Raw genomic sequence first — 21,111 nt, 5'->3', positions numbered from 1 at the left:
AGCAAACCCTCACTACTTTTTTATTTTCATTTTTGTTGAAATAATGGCTGGTGTTCCACTTGCATTCTCTAATGCCCACTGTACTTAGATGCTAGCTTTATGCAATTCATGGACAATGATTCCTGAAACCCTCTGACTTTAAGTTTGCTGCCTTCTTCCTCCATTTAAATAATGTTCAGTTGCTCTATTATTCCTGCCAAAATACATCACTTCACATTTCCCCACATCATATTCTACCTTTTTTAAAGTTTTTTGCCCATTCACTTAAATCTGTTTATATCCCTCTCTACAGAATCTTTGTGTCATTCTGGCCACCTGCCATCTCAATTATTTTTGGTTGCATATCCTTGGCTAGAGTATATTCACTTTCCTCATCCAAATCATTAACATATACAGTATAGTGTAAATTATTGTGACTCCAGTAGTGATCTCACTTATTGTCATCCTGAAAATGCTGTTTATTCTATCCCTGACTTCTATTAGTTAGCTAATCTTCTATCCGTGCTGGTGTGCTATTTCTAACACCATGGACTGTTACCTTATTAAGTACAGGTCTTTCTGCTATAACACGTGTATTGTTAACGTGAATTTGCTGAAATGTGATTGGTGAATTAGGAACACCTTTTCTATTGGCAATGTCATCATGTTACTTCAAACACTATCTCAAAAGCATGATGTTTCTATCAAGTGGTTGCACAGGAACGCAACTATCGTGTTCTAGAACAACTACCTGAGGTCTAATGTGTGGTACCTTTTTATCAAAAATATTCTGACAATCCAAATACATCTCACCCATTGCTTCCCCTTTATCTATCTGGCTTGTTACCACCTCAAAGAATTGTAGTAAATTTTGTCACATATTTGCCACTCACAAAGGCATGCTGTCTTTGTTAGATCAAATGTTCTGTATTAATAAATGCTTTGCCATTACATCCTTTCATATGAATATTTTCCTAAATAGTAGACATTAAGCTAACTAGTATAGTTACTTGTTTCCTGTTTCCTTTCCTGGCTTTAATAAAGATGTTAGGTTGTCAATTTTCCAGTCCTCTGGGGGTTTTCCAGAATATAAGGATTCTGGAAGATCACTCCCAGTGCATCCACTATCTCTGCTGCTATTTCCTTTTAATAGTCTAGGATGCAATCAAAGGATGAATTGATTGTTTAGTCTTTAACACCATTTAGTTTCCCTAGCTTTTTTTAAACTGCAGTGATGATTATTACATTTATTTCCATGCCTCCCTTTACCTCTTGATTATTTGTAATTTTGGAATGCTATTAATTCCTTCCACTGAAGATTGATGCAAAGTATTTCTTCAACCGCCTTAGCCATTTCCTAGTTTCCCTATTAGTTAGTTCCCCAGCCTAGTGACCTTTAGGTAAATTGCAGCTGGTAACAAAACCATAGTTCTAACAATAGATCAGATCTGAGTTCTATACTACATATACAGCATGTTGAGATGTATGTTTGTAGTGAAAATGTTGCACTTTCCACTTATGGTTCTTTGTAGAATAATATAAGACATGTTAAATGTATTATAATTAAGCTGCTTAGATGTCTTCACCTAGGGTTATGAGCTGACAAAACTGGGAGAGTCTGACCAGTTTCTAGTTGATTACGCTGTACTCTGAGAGCTCCTTTTCTACTTTGGCTTCCTTTCTTTGCAGTTCTGCTTTTTATCTGGATTAGCATGTTGTCACAGATAGATAGTATGTAGAAACTGAAGAATGTAAAAATACTTTACCACATCACTGCCAAAGCACTCCACGAACTTAGTTCCTAGCTGAATGATGTAGCCATTTTGTGCATTGCATTGTCACACAGATGGTGTTTGAGTGACCTGTTTCCTTGTGTATTTGGTGGTCAGAACAGAAATAATTGTGATGTGCACGGAGATTAAATCCTATTAATATTATTCTGCTCATGCCTATTTTTTTCAGGTCTCATGTCAGCAACAGTCTTTTAATGTACTACTAAAGTTCTTAAAATTGCCATGCATTATAATAGAATCAGTATATTTGCAACATCAGGAATTTACAAAGTACAGTGAGTGAGCATTAATCATCGACCACTCTAATGACACTCTTGTGTAACAGTGATCCCATTTTCAATCTTCCATTTCAATGCCTTGAGCAATGTAATGAAGATGCCTTCCTTATGTGTGCTAAGGGGAGATAAGTACTTTTCCTGAATGATCCTCTGTCAGTAAGCAGCCACCTATCCCCTGAGCTTCTAGCTCCTTTGCCAGCACTGCTGAGAATTTGTTGTTTCTGCTGTTGGCTCCTTCCCCAGCCATGTACTATTAATGTTCAAAATACCTTCCGTTCCACCGACTTGCACTTTCCTGTTTGGCTATGTGCTGGCATTTTGTGAATATTTGAAACATGCATGAGTACTGTAAAACCAAAAGCTCCATGGCCCCAATACTTAGTATGGGATAGATCTGTCTAAGTATCAGCTATTTATTCCAATATTTGGAATACTTCATTTATATTGGTGTTTCCAAGGGATGAAGTACGTGATTCACTTTAATGTATTGATAGCCAAGTTGAAGAAATACTGCATATCAAAGGGACCGAGGAGGAGAAAAGTTACCCATCTATGGAGTGGTTGACACGCAGTTGATGACTGTTTCCTGATTTTTGTCTTTTTAAATTTTCCATTTTGCTTGCCAAGTAGCTGAAATTTAGTTTATTCTGCTCTTCAACAGCTTGTACAATGAAGACAGAAATTTGCTTCGAATTAAGGAAAGGGAAAGACGAAACCAAGAAATTCACCTTGACAAAGAATCTTTCCTTAAAAATGCCCCCCTCTTTGGTGAGCCATACAAGGTAAAGTACGGAGCAGCTTAGACTAATTTGGTTTGAGCTTTTTTGTTTTAGATTCTGTGCTGCGCAGCTCTTGGCACCTCTTATGAACAGTGCTCCCACCCAAAGCTGGTAGAGCAGCTCTCTATATTTGCAGGTGGGAGCTCTAATTCGGTCATCAGGACCTCCTATGCAATTTCAATTGGAATCCTGAGCAGGAAAGCAGTGACTGAGAGGTCCAGGTAGGACAGTCCTTCTTTTTAAATGTCTGCACCTGTCTTAATGTGAGCCAGGAAGAGTAAGAAGATTCTTCTGGGTTTCCCTTGCTACAGGCTTCGATGCAGTCCTCCTCCAAAGCATTCCACTTCTTTTAAATTTTGGAGACTTGTCCTACGGGTGACAGCCTGTCTCCCAGTTCTTGTTACACCAGCTGCTGACTGGGTCATGAATCCGGCCAGTCTTGTGCAAGTCACAGATCTTGCCGAGCTGAGGTGTAGTGGTTGAGTTTGGCAGGTCCCTAGCCTCATCAGCTGTGCCCGCTGCTTCATGATTTGAATGTACTGCAGCTCCATTTCCATCCACCAATGTTTGTAAAGCAACACGGACTGTGCGGGAGAGCTGTCCTAACCTAATCTAAGTTTTTAGTGAGCTGGATGGTTGTCTGTATAATTGTTTTTTTTTGTCTAGCTTTTCTGCCATTTGCAGGTTTGTTTTTGTATGATTAAATTTCCAACAGCCTTTCCTTTCACTTTCAGCAATTTGAGTGAATCTATATGGTCCCAAAGATACTAAGCTTGCTGAGATCAAAGAAATAAATTTGCATCCAGGTTGAAAATATTAATAATCCTCGCATTTTCCTAATCTCTTAGTAGCTCACTACATTAAGCTACAAGTCTGAAAGTTCTTTTTAAAATTTGGTCACTGGACTGTTATTTTGCTGTGCTGTTGCAGAATCCATTCCAATCATGCTTGTTTTCAGGCCGAACTGATCTTTCTGGTCAAAAAAACATTCTAGAATGCATTTATATAAAAAAAATTGAGCAAATTTTTCAGAAATTGTCAGGCATTTTTAAATGACTAATTAGTGCATGTGGGGTAATATTTTTTTTCTTGAATATTTGCCTCTGCAGAAATATGTGTTGCAGTCATTTAACTATATTTCTTCTGTTTTTGTGCAGACCAATAAAGGGGATGAACTTTCCAGCCGCATTCAGAATATGCTGGGCAACTATGATGAGATGAAAGATCTGATAAGTAACAAGAGTCAGCAGGACTTCATTGGTATACCCAAGAGGGTTTCCCAAGAAAAAGATAAGTGCTTGCTTGGTGCAAAACGGAGTAATAGTTCACTACAGCCTTCCTTTCACAATAGCAATCCACGATCAATGGGACCTCGCAGTGCAGCTTCTTCAACCGGTGTCTGCTCCTCTGATAAGAACACTACAGCGATAGAACAGAACGGCCAAAGCCTCAGTCAGAACACTAAGGGCTATATCTCATTTCCAAACCGAAGCCAAAAAAAGGACAATTGCTACAGTGGCCAGGAAACTTGCAATAGCCTTCGAGTGAGGGATGACCAGCCAGCGGGTACGGACGGTCACAGCAAAGTCCAGTTATCCCATTTGCAACACTTGCAACCACTGTTACCGTTGTCCTCACTTATGCAGCCCTTGTCTCCAATAACACCATTATCCCCCTTACATTCCAGCGGGTTTACCAATTCCAAATTGCAGCAAAGTAAGAGTAGTCGCAGCAAGGACTGTCCTCCAACAAAATCTCCAAGTGAACAAGAAGTACACTCCGGTGATCCTGAGAACTTGCCTTCTGATCTGAGTGTTCCAGTCCCCAGCCAACATGCATCTCAAACTTTTCCACCATCTCTACCATCGAAACCAAACATGATACAGCAAAAGCCTACAGCATATGTGAGACCGATGGATGGGCAAGACCAAGCACCTAGTAAATCCCCAGAACTAAAGCCTCCTGCAGAGGATTACTCTGAGGAACCATTTGGAAATATAGCTGCAATGAAAGCAAGTGCCAGAGCAAAGCTATCCAAACTTAAAATTCCTTCTCAGCCAGTCGAGGTGAGTGCACTGTAATTTCTCTTTTGATGTGTAGTTCTGCAGTGAACTTGATAGTAGCCACAATTGCTGGCATAGGGAGGTGAAGTATTTTGCTCTGAGATTCGTGATCCAGTGACATAAGCAGGACTTGAAATTCAAACAGTGGGCCTGTATCAGAAATGAAAATGTTTAATTAAATTGTGTATTCCTCCTCTTATATTTTCTTTTAAGACACAGGCTGGAACTTTAAAAGCAGCTTTAGGAAATGAACAATATGTCAACTAACTACTATCATACATGTCAGACTATTGACTGGAAGTAATGAAAACACATTGAAATACTTCGGTATCAGATATCATGGAAATGTTTTCTGATTCTGACTTGTGGCTGACAACAGTTCATTGATCTTAATAAGGTACACATTTACACAATGTTAGACTGATACATCAGGAAAATGTGACTATTTTGTCTGGTGATTAGATTGTTCTTGAATATCCAAGTGATCCTCCTTTTATGATGTGAATGCCAATCTTTTGTTCTTCTTTGAAAAATACTGTTCTGTGTTTGGGGAGAACCTACTTTTGTATAGCACTTTTTGGTTCTTAAGCAATACAAAGTATTTTGGGGAATGTACTCCTACTCCTTCTTTGGTTGCTACATCCATCTACTATGTGCAAAACTAAGTTCCATAAGCAGTGAGATTAAGGAACAAGTTACCTATGTAGTGATAGTGCTGAGAGGAATAAATCTTTTAAAAGAAAAATTTGCTTTAATATACCAACATTCACTCCTGCTAGATGTCTTAAGTGTGTGCATTCAAGATGTTTTGAAATGTATTTATTGTTGTAAAGTGGAAAGCAATTTTCCTCAAGATCCACAAACAACAATATGGTAATGACCAGAGAATTTTGGTTGGCCATGTTGACTGAAGGATAAATATTGACTGGACACTGGGGATAATATCATTGCTTTTCTTCCAAGTAGTGCTATCGAACATTTTTTTACACTCACCCGATTAAGCAAAGTGGGTCTCAGTTTAACATCTCATCGAAAAATATGGTATCTTGGTGCAGTATTCCCTCAGGACTGTGGGTCTTGATTTTGCATTCAATCTTGGAGCAGAGCTTGAACACTCAGCCTTCTGACTTGGGTGAGATTGCTAACAACTGAACCATGGTTGACACACACAAAAGATGTAGACGCTTATGAATGTTTATGTCTTTCTGACAGGGCTTTGGTTTTAATATCTCATTTAAAAGATGTTGGCCTGGATGTCAGACAAGACCCATTTTTACAAGTAGTGCTAAAGGATCTCTTGCAGTAGAGGCAGGAAATGGTCTGAACAGGCAGTGAAGAGTTAACTGCAAATCTATGGATCTGGAGCCAGTAAGTCAGGCTAGGTAAAGATGGCAGACTTTAGACCCTAAAGGACATTAGTGAACCAGATGAGGTTTTATTACAACTGACGATGGTTACGTGGTCACCGTTGGTCTAGCTTTTATTTAAATTCCAGATTTTTAAAACTTCAAATATCACCATTAAAAGCCATGTCCACAGTCCATGAAACTGGTGATCTGGATTACCAGTCTCGTGACATTACTTCCATTCCGCTACCTCCTAAGCTTATTGCTGAGACGAGATAGAAGCAGTTATGGCTTTACTGTGATCTTGGCTGTACTTGGCTGGAGAGCGTTTGCAGATAATTAGTAGCAATTTGGGAAAAATTTTCAGTTTTCCACATGTTGAAGTAATTGAGCCTTAATAATCATCAGAAAAATTACTTCAGTGGCTTCTGAGTTCGCATTTGAACAAAATAAAGTGTGTACCCTGTGGATGGGATAACTGTATGCTATTTTTGGGGATATTTTCCAGAAATTAACATACCTGTCAAATGTCTTTGGGCAGCTACATAAGCCAAAGATGATGAGCTACCTGCTGGGTTTCCTTTTGAACTTTAATTTGTAATATTTCACAGAATCCTCAGGCAACCAAGATGGCCATTCAATTTAACAATATTACGGCTACTACCCTCACAAACTGAGGTATGCTGCACAATAAAAAATTAAAACTCTGTTCACAAGGAAGCAGAATACCTTGTTTGTTCTCTCGAACAGTCACTGTGAATTACCCAAACTTGAATTCGAAATCATGAAGCCTTGTAGGTGGAACCTTGTGAAGTTAATTGAATAGGTTCTGGGAATCACTTTGGTGATCATGTTCTCATTGTGAGTGAAGGAGTAAGACGTTAATGTCTGTGAAGTGAGGCCCATTATAAATGTGCCGAATACATTGGGGCGAATGGTGAAATTTGTTTTTAGAAGGTTTGGAAATGGTAGCTGCTGGAAGGTCTGATGCATGGAATGGTGAAACCCGAAAGCAAAATTATTGTTCAAGAATATCATCTTATTGAAAACGTTCCTTTGGACTTGCTGTTTTTTAAAAAAAAATCAATGATTGTTCATTTTGAACCAGTAATGCTGTCTGAATGGAGTGTATTGATAAGATCTAGATATTTTCAAACCCATCCCTACTTCCTTTGTTGGTGTGAAGCTTCTCCCTTGACTCTTAAGAGCTGCACCCTGTCTGGTTATTTGTTGGTTACCGTGGTTGTTTATGATCCAGGCCTGAAAGTTCTGGATTCTGTAAGCCCAATGAGGGGTTTCTTTTGATCATCAAGAATTAATGTAGTATAAACTGTCGTGTTAAAATTTGTTGGACACCAATGTTAACCAGTCATTTTATGATGAAGTTGCAAAAGCAATATTTAAAAACAAAATCATCCCAACCCCAATTGCAGATGCTGGAAATCAGAAACACAAACTGAAATTGCTGGAAAAACTCTGTAGGTCTGACAACATCTGTGGAGAGAAAGCAGAGCAATACTTCAGTAAGGAACAGCTGTATTTAACTTTGTTTAAAGTAGGGCAAGTCTGATTTGACAGATTCGCTTTGTTAACACGCACTTCTGAAATACATTTGTTCCGTATAGTTTGAATTGCTCTTATGAATATATAATGATTCATCGGACTTTAAGACCCTTGAGCTTTTTCCACAAAATTAATTCTTGAACATAGCTGACTAGGCCAACGTTTATTGCTCATTTCTGTTGCTCTCCTTGTGTGTCCTTGTCTTCAGTTTTGGACATGGTCGACCACACTATACATCTTCTTCAGTTCCTTTCCACTGTTGTTCACTTCGGTGGGTCTGCTCTCGTTTTGTTTCTCTCTTGTCTATTTAATTATGGTCCCCATATAACTTGCAAAGCTTCTCTTTCTGCCCGACATCCCTGCCTCTGCTGTCTCCCCCCAAAATCTCTCTATGGCAATTTTCACATTTTAAAATCTACGTGCTGCTTCTCAATGCAGTGTTTTAGTCTTATTGTAGACTGACAACAGAGTTCTATCTCACTACCTGCATTGTGGCTAAATTTAATCTGGTTACTAAAGACAGCTAGTGGATTGGATAAAAATTTTCTCTGGTTATATATTGGGTGATTGAATTTATCTTTTTGTTTCACTACTACTACCCCATCTCTTATGTTTTTAAGCCAACTTTGTATTCATTTGGCTAGCTCCCCTTGGATTCCATATGATCTCCCTTGCTAACTAGTCTACCATGCAGAACTTTGTCAACTGCCTTGCTGAAGTCCATATAGACAACATCTACCACTCTGCCTTTAACAATCTTCTTGGTCATCTCTTCAAAAAACACTCAGTCAAGTTAGTGAGACACTATTTCCCACACACAAAGCCATGTTGATTATCTCTAAAGAATCCCTAATTTTTCCAGTTTTTTTTTTAACCAATATTTTGATCATCTTTGCAGTCACTTTGTTTAAAACCCTTGGATTCAGGCTATCAAGTCCTGGCCTTTAACCCTATTAATTTTCCAAATACTTTGTCCCTTGTGAGAGAGACTGTTCCAAGACTTTTGCTCCTGTTAATGCCTTGCTTTTCTGATGTCTAGGATGTTTATGGTATCCTTCACTAAGAAGGCTGAGGCAAAATATTATTTAAATTATCTGCCATTTCCCTGTTTGGTGTTATCAGTTCTCGAGTTACGTCCTCCAAGAGTCCCATGTTCACTTTAGCTACTCTTTTCTATGCCCATTGAAGCTTTTGCTTTCTATTTATTTCTCGCTATTTCTTCTATTTTTTTAAGCTCTTATTGCTTTTTTGTTATCCACTAATAAAACCTAAAAAATAATATGGATCCTTTGGTCTACCACTACTTTTGCTGCTTTTTATGCTTTAGTTTCTGATACTCTTTTTGACTGCCGTTGTTAATCACAGGTAGTCATCCTTCTCATCAAATTCTTCTTTTTAACCAGGATAATTTTTTTTTTGCTGAGTATTATAAAGTATCTGCTTGAATGTCTGCCACTGCTCATCCATTGATGTTCCACTTTTCCTATATTCCCAGCCTACAATAGAGAACACTTTCCTTCAGACCCCTCTCTTTAATTGCTCTTATTTGAGCCCCAAGTTGCGCTCTCATATATTTTTCATTTATTTCTATTTGCCATCAACACATCTTTCGTATTATAAACTCGACATATATTTAGACACACCCTTAAACTTTGACTTTTGGCCATTATTCCTTCCTCTGGTTCTCCTTTCTGCTACGCTCTTGTGCTTCTATATTTTGCTCTCCTGTTTCGTTTCATTTTTTTTTTTGAAAAAAGGTTCTCTTCAGTTAAAGTCCCCCCCCCCACCACCACCCCAAACTAATGAGCTTAAAGCCCTATCTACAGCCCTAGTTATACAATTTGCCAGGACACTGGTCCCAGCATGGTTCAAATAAAAGCCCATCTCAGTTGAACAGCTCTCTTTCCCAAGTACTGCTGCCCGTACCCCAAGAATCCAATGCCATTTCTCCCACATCAAACTTTTGAGTCACACATTTACCCCTGCAATCTTTCTTACTCATTGCCAATTTGCAAGTTACTCTGTTAGTAATCCTGAGATTATAGCCCTTGTGGTTCTGCTTTTCTAAATTGACCTAAGATGCTCCTCCTGTCTCATCAGAACCTTTATCCTAGTCCTGTCTGTCACTGGAACCTGTGGACCACAATAGTTGGATCATTGCTCTTCCACCCAGAAGAGCTGTCCTTCACCTTGGCAGCCACACTTGGGAATTAAACTCAGAAGAAACAGGGTACAAACAGTTGATTCTCAAAAGAATGATAAACTGTGTTTTTAAATGGTGATCTCTTAGCTGTATGCTCATTTTGTTAATTCATAACCAGCTTTTTAAATTGATGGGGAGGGGAGTGGTGGGGGAAGCAATGAGCAAGCTGTGTCCTGCATAATTTTTCACAAGTTCATGACCTCCAAAGCGCACACAAACTATTGAAAATTGTTTGAATTGTAAACACACTCGGCCAAGATAATTAAACCTGGAGAAGAATAACCGTGTCGCTAATGTCAAGCCATAAAATCCAAGTACCTCCAGTTTTGATTCCTGTTATGCTGGATGAGATAGTTTCAGCAATTCTGACTATTTGGGAAGGAAAGATCAACCAAGGTTTTTACTCCTGACTTTGTTTTATGTGGTATGATGCCAGCCAGTATCAGCTTGTAGTTGGGTTGGTATGCTGCCACTATCCCCTAACTTTAACTGGGCTTAAGCACTAAGGTTTTACAGCAGCAGAGGAAAACCACTGGTGAATCTTAGAGACTCTTGTCTTTAACAAATTGTAGTTTATTGCATTATAGCAATGAGGTACATGTTATATGAAGGTGTTAGACATCTTTGCAATGACCTAGAAAGCTTTGCCTTCAAGATACTAAGTTTTTTTTTATATAATATATTTTTATTAAGAAAAAGTATATTTTTATATATTACAACAAATACAAAACCATGCAATTCAAACAGTACAAAGCTAAACCTAAATAATAAAAAAATTCCCCAACCCACCCTCCTATACGAATATATAAACATATATAGAGAAGCATAAAATTTTAAAAAAACTAAACTAGCTATTTAACTAACTAAATAAATACCTAACAGCAAACAAATAAATAGTAATAACTCAGCCCATCCAAACAAAACACTCATACATTCACAGTTCCTCCTCCCTGGATATTGGACTCCTGAAACACAATCGTTACGGCTATATAAAAGACCTTGTTAGTGTGGCAGATAAATCTGTGTCCAGGTATTTCAAAAAGGGTTGCCATGTCTTGTAAAAATTCTCAGTTTTGTGGCGTACCATATTTGTGAGAAAATCCAGGGGGATAGGCTCCATAACAATCTTCCGCCAACCCGACAGGCCTGGGGGTTTTTCTGATATCCAACCTAGCAAGATATTCTTCCTTGCACAGAATGTAAGAATATTGAAAAGTTTTTGCCTTATGCGAGTCTGCAGGAAATACAATGGGTAGGCCCAAAAGGAGCGAAATAGGGTCCTTCTCCACCCCTACACCTAAACTCCTCTCCATTGCATCCACCACAGCGCTCCAATATGTTTGAAGCCTGTCACATGACCAAAGACAATGGGTAAGAGTACCCGTACAAACCTTGCACTTGGGACATGCTGAAGATACCCCTGGTTTAAACTTTGACAAACGGTCTGGGGCTAAGTGGACCCTGTGGAGAATCTTCAACTGTAAAGCAAAGGTCCTATTGCAAATTGATATCTTCCTTGCATTCTCCCAAATACCTCCCATGCTTCTGAAGAAATTTCAACACCCAGCTCTCTCTCCCACATCTTGCAGAGTCGATCAGACTCATCTGAGGTGGCACCCTCCAACTGGTGATATAGAGTACTGACAGAGAGTTTACTCTTAGCTCTTAGTACCCCTCTTTCTATGTCAGATTTGTAGGGATCAGTCAAAAGTGCGGTCCTTTTTTGAATAAAATCCCTAACTTGGAAAAAACGAAAGAGGTCTGTATTAGGTAACTTGTACTTCCGTACTAACTGATCGAAGGACATCATTACATCTCCCTCAAATAAATCACCCATGCAAGATATACCCCTAGCTTCCCAACGTTTAAATCCTGAATCTATCATACCTGATTGAAAACTCGGCATGCCCACTAAAGGTATAAACAAAGATGTTTGCCAATATTACCTTCCCTCTGCCGAATTGCCCTCCATGTTTTAACAGTATTGATGACTATTGGGTTATGGCAATATTCCCTAACTGTCCTCACCTTCTCCAAAAACAGCAAACTGATAAGGGGGCACCTTGCCTGGGAGGCTTCGATATCTAGCCATGTTGAAAGAGGGGCCCCACAAACCCAATCACTTACGTAGGTCAAAAGCAAGCTTAGTTGGTAACTTTTAATGTCCGGAAGGTCTACACCCCCCAATCTGTGAGGCAACTGCAGTTTGGCTAATTTAATGAGGGGCCGTTTACGGTGCCAGATAAAGAAGCTGAACCAACCGTTCAGTCTCCTGAGTGTTTGTTTATTGAAAATCATGGGGAGCATCCGTATAGGGTATAGCAAACGAGGGAGAATATTCATCTTAATATGCGCTATCCGACCCAACCATGAGACAGGAAGTGCCTCCCATCTTTGGAGGTCTTGTTTAATTTTTTCAAATAATTGAGTAAAATTGGCTTTGAACAGCCAATCCAGAACTGGAGGAATGAATATGCCAAAATACACAAAACCCCCCTGTGACCACCTAAATGGGAATCTATAATCACTCAAGAGCCAACTCTTTCGTAAGACCACCCATAGGCATAGCCTCTGATTTAGCAAAATTAATCTTATACCCTGAAAAAGCGCCAAAATCGTGAATGCATTGTATCAGGCAAGGCACTGAAACTGCTGGATTTGTCAAGAAAATCAGAACATCTGCATACAGCGAGATCTTATGTAATTTTGACCCCACTTCTGGAGCTGATATATTGAGATCCCCACAAACGGCCTCTGCCAACGGTTCAATCACCAACGTAAAAAGTAATGGTGAAAGGAGACAGCCCTGCCGGCTGCCCCTAGAAATATGAAAATTGCTTGATTGTACCCCGTTGGTAATGACCGCAGCGAAAGGTACACTGTAGAGAACTTTTACCCATCTTATGAAAATTTCGCCTAGACCAAACTGGTCTGGAGTATTGAAAAGGTACGTCCACTCAACTCGGTCAAATGCCTTCTCTGCATCTAAAGAAATCACCAATCCCTGTATTGCCTGCTGTTGGCATGCTTGAATTACGTTAAGCCGCCTCCTAACGTTATTGGAGGATCTGCGACCCTTTATGAAGCCCGTCTGATCCTCTTAGAAGGTAACACAGTCTCCAGCCTTAATGCAAGAACCTTAGAAAGGATCTTAAAGTCCACATTTAAGAGCGAGATGGGCCTGTATGAAGCACAGTCTTCCGGATCCTTTCCTTTTTTAAGGATAAGTGAAATATTGGCCTCTCTGAGATGGTGGGAGACAAACATGATTGTATGAATCATTAAACATATTCAGCATTAGGCCTGACAGTATACTTATAAATTCCTGTTAGAATTCACTGGATGTCCGTCAGGACTGGGCGCCTTTCCACTCTGAAGCTGCCTCACAGCTTCCTGCACTTCTTGCTCTGATAATGGGGCATTGAGAAAGGACTGTTATTCGGGAGTCACACCCAGGAGTTTCAGATCTCTTAAAAACAAAGGATTCCATTTTGGCCTGCCCCTCCTCACAATTCTCAGACTGATATAATTTAGAGTAGAATCTCTGGAATGCCACATTAATCTTTTTAGAATCACATTTTAAGTTCCCAGACCCTTCCCTAATTGCTGTAATGGTTTGTGGGGCACTTCTCTTTCTGGCAAGGTATGCTACGTATTTGCCTGGCTGGTCACCATGCTTGTATAGCCTTTCCCTTCCCACGTGGTTAAAGATGCCCTTCAATGTATCTCTTCCACATCCCGCACCTCTGCCCTCAGACCCCACCCCTCCAACCGTAACAAGGACAGAATGCCCCTGGTGCTCACCATCCACCCTACCAACCTTCGCATAAACCAAATCATCCACTGACATTTTTGCCACCTCCAAAAAGACCCCACCACTAGGGATATATTTCCCTCCCCATCCCTTTCCGCCTTCCACAAAGACCGTTCCCTCTGTGACTACCTGGTCAGGTCCATGCCACTGCAAGAACTGCAAATCCTGCGCCCACACTTCCTCCCTCACCTCTATCCAAGGCCCTAAAGGAGCCTTCCACATCCATAAAGTTTTCCCTGCACATCCACTAATATAATTTATTGCATCCGTTGCTCCCGATGCGGTCTCCTCTACATTGGGGAGACTGGACGCCTCCTAGCAGAGCGCTTTAGGGAACGTCTCCTGGACACTCGCACCAATCGACCACACCGCCCCGTGGCCCAACGTTTCATCTCCCCCTCCCACTCTGCCGAGGACATGGAGGTCCTGGGCCTCCTTAAGTGCCGTCCCTCACTACCAGATGCCTGGAGGAAGAACGCCTCATCTTCCGCCTCGGAACACTTCAACCCCAGGACATCAATGCGGACTTTAACAGCTTCCTCATTTCCCCATCCCCCACCTCACCCTAGTTCCAAACTTCCAGCTCAGCGCTGTCCCCACGACTTGTCCTACCTGCCTATCTTCTTTTCCACCTATCCACTCCACCAGCCTCCTTGACCTATCACCTTCATCCCCTCCCCCACTCACCTATTGTACTCTATGCTACTTTCTCCCCACCCCCACCCTCCTCTAGTTTATCTCTCCACCCTTCAGGCTCTCTGCCTTTATTCCTGATGAAGGGCTTTTACCCGAAACGTCGATTTTACTGCTCCTCGGATGCTGCCTGAACTGCTGTGCTCTTCCAGCACCACTAATCTAAAATCTGGTTTCCAGCATCTGCAGTCATTGTTTTTACCTTTGCTTTGCAAAAGCCAGCTCCACCTTAGCTGTCTGCGTGAGCACGGAATTTAGTGCAGACCGCAGTGCCGTAATTCTCTGTAGTTTGACCAACGAGGGTCTGTCAAAATAGGCCGTCTCAGCTGCTTTCGACCGTGTTTCAAGGAGACGTTGCTGCTCACCGTTCTGCTGCTTCCTACTTGTGGAATATGAAATAACTAACCCTCTGGCATAAGCTTTGGCAGTTTCCCAGAGAACAGATGAGCTATCAACTGAGTCTATGTTGATGTCTAGGAATGCCCGAAATTCCCTAGAGAAATACTCCACAAACTTGCTGTCCACGAGAATAGAGGGGTCCATTCCCCAGTACCTTGAATCCATTGTAACATCCTTAATTTTAACCATGAGGTACACTGGAGCATGATCAGAGATGGCAATATTACCAATCGTACAGGATGCCACCAGATCCAGGGTTACCACAGGGGTCAGAAAAAAATCAATCCTCGTGTGACATCTGTGCGGATTGGAGAAAAACATGAAATCCATACTTGTAGGGTGGAGACACTCCAGACGTGCACTAATCCTAATTCCCCACACAAACCCAATAACTGTTTAGTTTGTGCAGAGGGTATCGAGGGACCTTTAGGCAGCCTGTCTACTGTGGGGTCCATGAGGCAGTTAAAATCTCCCACTATAATGATGTGCCGAGACTTGAGACTTATCAGTTTAGAAAAAGCATCTACCAAGAATTTAAGAGGATGAGCTGGGGGGCAATAAACATTTAAAATGCCATATTCTTCCCCATTTATCAAGGCTTTAACAATTACAAACCTCCTGTACGTGTCTTTAACACATTCCAACAATTTAAATGAGAGATTTTTCCTTACCAATATAGCCACTCCCCTACTTCTGGTATTAAATGATGAAAAATAAACTCGGTCAAAGCCATTCTGCTGTAATTTCAGATGCTCCTTGTCATCCAAATGTGTCTCCTGTAACAAAGCAATATCCACTTTCTCCTTTAAGACTCAAGAGTACCTTCTTCCTCTTAACTGGTGAGTGTCTTCCCTTGATATAACTCCTGATGAAGGGCTCTGGCCCGAAACGTCGAATTTCCTGTTCCTTGGATGCTGCCTGACCTGCCGTGCTTTGACCAGCATCACATTTTCAGCTCTTCCCTTGATATTCCAGGTACACCATTTAATCTAATCATTAGCCATAATCTTCTGCAATTACATTTAAATTCCAGAGAGGAGGAACACGAACCACAAATTGCTGAGCCTTAGTGTCGCATGGTCCACCAAATATTAAAAACTACATAAACTAAAACCACTACATTTAACAAACATGCACAATTATTAAAAATACAAAACAACAAAAACCAGAAAACAAACCAACATATAAAGTGCCAATAGCGCTGAGTAGGGGAACTCACTCCCTGCCCGGCGGGGGCAACTACCCGTCCCGAACTGCCCATAAATAGGCAGCTAACCATCTCAACCACCTTCACTTCTCCCAGCTAGAGCCGCATCGCAAGCACAAGCTAAAAAGAATAAATACCCCATAGAATATCAATATGAATATTTATTTCTTTTATATAAAAAAAAAGTGAATAAATACCCCACCCATCCTTTGGTATGTCCTAACTTAGAAATGTAAAATGTACATCTTAACCACCGCCAGACATAGTTTGAACCAAATTATTATCAATAGAGGGAAAAAAGGGGAAAAACAAAGCTCCAACCAGATTTCCTCCATTTCTTTTACAGAATGATAAACGCATACCTAAGCAACAATATTTATACATACTACAATTGTTTAACTTAGGTTAGTTTGTCCACAAAGTTTCTTGCCTCCTTTGATGTGTAAAGAGATGCATGGATCCATCTAAGGTGATCCGAAACACTGCCGGATATCTCAGGGAGTACTGAATCCCAAGCTCCTTCAATCTTCTCTTGACACCAGATTTTTGTTTCTGGATCACCGCTGCTGAAAAGTCTTGAAAAAACATGATCTTAGACCCCTCGTAAATTAGGGCCTTTGGATCCTTACCCTGGAGTGTGGAAGCCTCCATGACAGACTCCTTATCCCGGTAATGATGGAACCGCACCAGGAGAGGACGAGGGCATTGACCCAGACCCGACCTCCGTGCTGTGACCCGGTGAGCCCTCTCTATCTTCAATCCTCTCATGCCAGTCTCCAAGTCAAGGAATTTCAGAAGCCAATCTTCCTCAAATTCCGCAGGCCACTCACCTTCCTTACCCTCGGGCAGACCGATGATCCGAATGTTTTTTCTCCTGCCCCTGTTTTAAAGATCATTCACTTGGTCACGCAAATTATGAACCAGCGTCTTCGGGGCTTGGATCCTTTCCTTGAATGAACTGGCATCAGCTTCCACCACTGTGACCCTGTGCTCCACCTCATCCATCCTCTTCTCCAGGTCTCCCAGCTGCTGCTCATGCTTCTGCAGCATGAAAGAGACTGGAGCCAGCTTCCCTTCAATGTGTTACTCCAACATCTTGCGAGATTTCGAGAGCTGGTTCACCAGGTCCTGGAGAGTAATCTGCTCTGAGGCTGCTGCAGGCCCGGCCTCAGACGCTCCTCCTCCCTTTTTAGGCATTTCTGGAGAGCTGAAAATACAAGTCAGTCCATTTTTAAATGCTTCTTGGGGCTCCACAATCTTTCCAATGCCCCAAGAAATCCTGATGACCTGGGTTGGGTGGGTTAAAGAACCGTCCTGCTCCAGCTGCGATGCGAAGCTCTGCAGTGTGATCTTCTCAGATCGCCGCCATCTTGGATCCCCCAAGATACTAAGTTTTTTTTTTAGCCCTCCTATGTTTCTCCACCCAACTGCTGATGGCATCTTAAGAGTTGGTGCTGATTTTAGTTTCTGACATTAATCTTTTCAAAATTATTAACCTTTATTATTATATTTTCTTGCTAACCCTTCCAGTCTGACTGGAAAATGTGGTGTAACGATCCTCCATAGAGACTTGGAGGGAGAGAATAAAATCCATTCAAAATCATCTCACTTTATGCAGATATGCGTGGAGTTTTGTTTTTTAGAAAATGCAGATGCTACAGATTTCAAAAAGTTGTGGTGGTAACCCAATTACATTTCAGCAGAGCTGCAGAACTGGTTCCTGACTGTCCCCCTATGAGTGGATTTTACGAAAAGTGAATTATATTCACCAGGGCAAGAACAAAGTTTGGAGTTTAAAGTTTTGGTCTAATCTGAAAGCAAGTGGAGAGGAGTCTGTGACACTTGATCTGATCCATATCCCATTTGATCATTCAGTGCTAACGCTGTTATTGTCCCAACTCATGGAAATGTTGGGCATATCCAATCTTGGAGGGAAACCGGATTTGATAGATCATAAGCTTTGTTTTTGTGACTCTTTTACTGTTGTTAGTCATGCAGCATATTCATGCATGTATCAATGTATTTTTAAAAGGGAAAGGTCTTTGTACAAAAGGAATAAACACACTCACTACGGCAGCTTACAATAGTTATTTGAAATTGTCCCTTTTACAGATACCAGAAATAAAGATTCAACCCTTTTTTCACCCTCAACAATCTTACAGATACACTTACTTCAGTGAACCGTCACTTTGTCTCCACTTTTTTAAAAGTTTTTTTTTGTTCAGGTGGTGTGGCTGTAATTGGTTTCTTCTTACCAACTCTTAAATGTTTCCAGAGTTTTCTTATAAGCCATTCAGGACTTTTTACCCAGCTCTGACTTTGACAATAAGGGGTAGGGTCATTTCACTCTGAGATGAGCAATGTCTTCAGTCAGGGTGGTGAGTCTTTGGAGTTCCCTACCTGAATCTTTTGAGCATGTTCCAAAGAAAAATTGATTGGTCTCCAGAAACCTACGACATTTTGGGGGATGTGGAGATAATGCAGGGAAAATCGCACTGGGGAGCTGATCAACCAGGATCTAGAAGTGTGGAGAAAGCTTGGCAGACTGAATAACCCACTTATGTTATCAATTCACTGAACTGAATACCTCCAGCTCACTCAAAGGCTACCTGCCTTCCTCAGAAATGCATGCATCAACAAACCTTTTGACAACCCATGATTAATTTCAGGCCATGAAAATGAATTTAAAATTGTCCGTCTCTCATGCACAATGTAGAATTACAAAGTAAACTCAAAGACATACGTCACTTGCTAATTTTAGAGCCCAAGTTTCCAAATAATAATAAAATGAATCTTCACAGCATGATCAGTGACTTTATCCTAAAATTCTGAAATCTTTTTGAAGATTCTCAACTTGTCAGCAAAATTCCATATGTGGCCACTGTCAAATTTGACATATACACAGAAAAGAAATTGTCCTGATTGTTGTAACTAGTAGAGATTCTAAATTTTGGTTGCCAATTGAGAATAATGTGCTCTAAACTCTGCAGTACGGTAAGTTCACGGTGTTTTTTTGTTTTTCTATCCTTATTGATTGCCCTTGGCTTGACATTCTGGTTTCATCACATCTGTGGTTTTAAATGCTTTATGTCCCCAGAATTTCCTCATACAATCTTTGACCGGAAATGGTAAGGTTAACCTCCCAAAATAGCACGCTAACTTTCATTCCCTTTATTCTGCCACTGGTTGTTATTTGTTCAGTAAGTAATATTTTGCACTTGGTATTACTTGTTGGTGTTTATCTACCTAACTAAATAACAGATGTAGACCCTTCTTCAGGAGTTTAATTATATCTTCTATCCTTGGAGTTCTTATATTATCGATTGTCTGTAGATTTTATCAAGCTTTATTTTCTGTATCTACATAACTTTATAGAAATAAAAAAAGTTGCTTTTCTGACTCTTGGAAATTGTTCAGCAATGCTCTGATTTAGCTATTTGTAAGTTGTCTGTGTTTTTTTCCCAATTCTTCTGTTTTGAATTCTTCCCTGGATATGGCTGCATTTTAGGTTGGTTAGTACAGAACTTTATTAAAGTATAAATAAATGATTTTTGAGGAATACAGTAATTATTGTACTCTTCACATCTTTAAATGGAGGCAAAATTGAATAGTATCCCTTGCTCCTAAACCCAAATCATCTGTTTTCACTTGATGCATTTCCAACCTGCCCCTTGGTGCAGACACTTAGTACAATTTTTATTCCTCTGAAGTAAGGTTAATGGGTCTGTAGATACTTGTACTTTTATTTGTTCTGTTTTAAATAATGGTACAGTCAGTTCTGCTATAATGCGGTTGTTCTGTTCTCGTGCAATCCAGTGTTATCAGAAAATCACATTATAGCAGCACCATTTAAATTAATGGGACCAGAATCTCATTATAACCAATAAAACCTTTAAAAGTTAGCGTTAAAGAAAATGTTCCCAATTTGTCTATTCTGTTATAACGAATTCACAATAACAAAACATGTTATAGCAGAACGACCTGTAATACATTTTACTGGATTTTGATTTTGTGGTATCTCTAGTACACAATGAATCTCAATTATTACTATTATCTATGCTTGGCAGACTCACTCCTAATCTCTTTCAATAGTCTAAGATGTACATTGACCCAGAGAAAATGTATGTCACACTTCAATCCTAACTTATCTACAGTATCCTCCTCTCTCATTTCCAAAGATTTCATTGTATTTGTCCCAATTGGTTAATCAAACACCGAATTGGTACTTTTCCTTTCTGTTACGCACCACTTATGGAACGTAATTGTTGAGTCTTTTTAGTTATATTCATCTTCAGTTATTCCCAGTAACTTTTTTAAAAAAATCTAACTTCCTCCCTATGCACACTTAAAAAGCTTTATTATCTCACTTGATATTTGTATTTCGCGCCATGTAATGAAAACAATTTCGAAATATTGTTGTACTCTTTGCAAACTTTTTGTCCATCTCATTTTCCCAGTAGACTCTGTAGTATGTCTTTTAGTCTAAAGTATCCATTCTAGTTTAATTCTCTGTTCATTTTGGAGCCTTTTATTTGCTTAATCATTTGCTTCCTAGCATGTACATGTATATATGCAGATTTACCAAATAGTTTTTAAAGTTTTAAATGTTGACTTACCTGATTTTGTCTGACAGCAGGCCATTATGTTTGTTTCTAGCTCTACTGAATTTTACTTCATTGAAACTTTAATTTTTCTGTTGGTAGAAATTGTCAAGCGAATCTCAAAGTTGATCACATTATAGTTTCTAAAAGATTTATTCATTTTAAATTGTAGATGCTGTCCTGATAGCGAGTAAGAACCAAGCCAAAATGTGCATTTCCCCTCATAAATCTTTGATAAGTGAAGGAATAAAACTTCTTTCAAACAATCTGTTGTAGTTTAGATTCTGTTGATAAAATTTTGGATTGATTGAAGGCACTCATTATGAAAACAGTAACTCATCATTTAGACTGTCCTTTTCTGTTCCTTTTTTATTTATCCTCGGGGTGTGTGAC

At 39.9% G+C, this 21,111-nt stretch overlaps 1 protein-coding gene across 3 annotated transcripts in view; it reads left to right on the top strand.

Moving 5' to 3' along the window:
* LOC132816400 (AF4/FMR2 family member 1-like) overlaps positions 1-21,111 on the top strand; it is a 151,803-nt gene that overhangs the window by 49,813 nt on the left and 80,879 nt on the right. For 2 of the 3 annotated variants that reach the window (XM_060825931.1, XM_060825950.1), the window contains exons 2-3: positions 2,712-2,832; positions 3,987-4,895. In XM_060825931.1, coding sequence (XP_060681914.1) covers positions 2,712-2,832; positions 3,987-4,895 — 1,030 coding nt within the window. The remainder of the gene's footprint in view (positions 1-2,711; positions 2,833-3,986; positions 4,896-21,111) is intronic. The other variant, XM_060825940.1, reaches the window with a different exon arrangement.

Source organism: Hemiscyllium ocellatum, chromosome 1 (assembly GCF_020745735.1).
Source record: "Hemiscyllium ocellatum isolate sHemOce1 chromosome 1, sHemOce1.pat.X.cur, whole genome shotgun sequence".
Classification (NCBI taxonomy): domain Eukaryota; kingdom Metazoa; phylum Chordata; class Chondrichthyes; order Orectolobiformes; family Hemiscylliidae; genus Hemiscyllium; species Hemiscyllium ocellatum.
The sequence above is the reverse complement of the archived record's forward strand: the minus strand, read 5'-3'. Positions and strand labels throughout refer to the sequence as shown.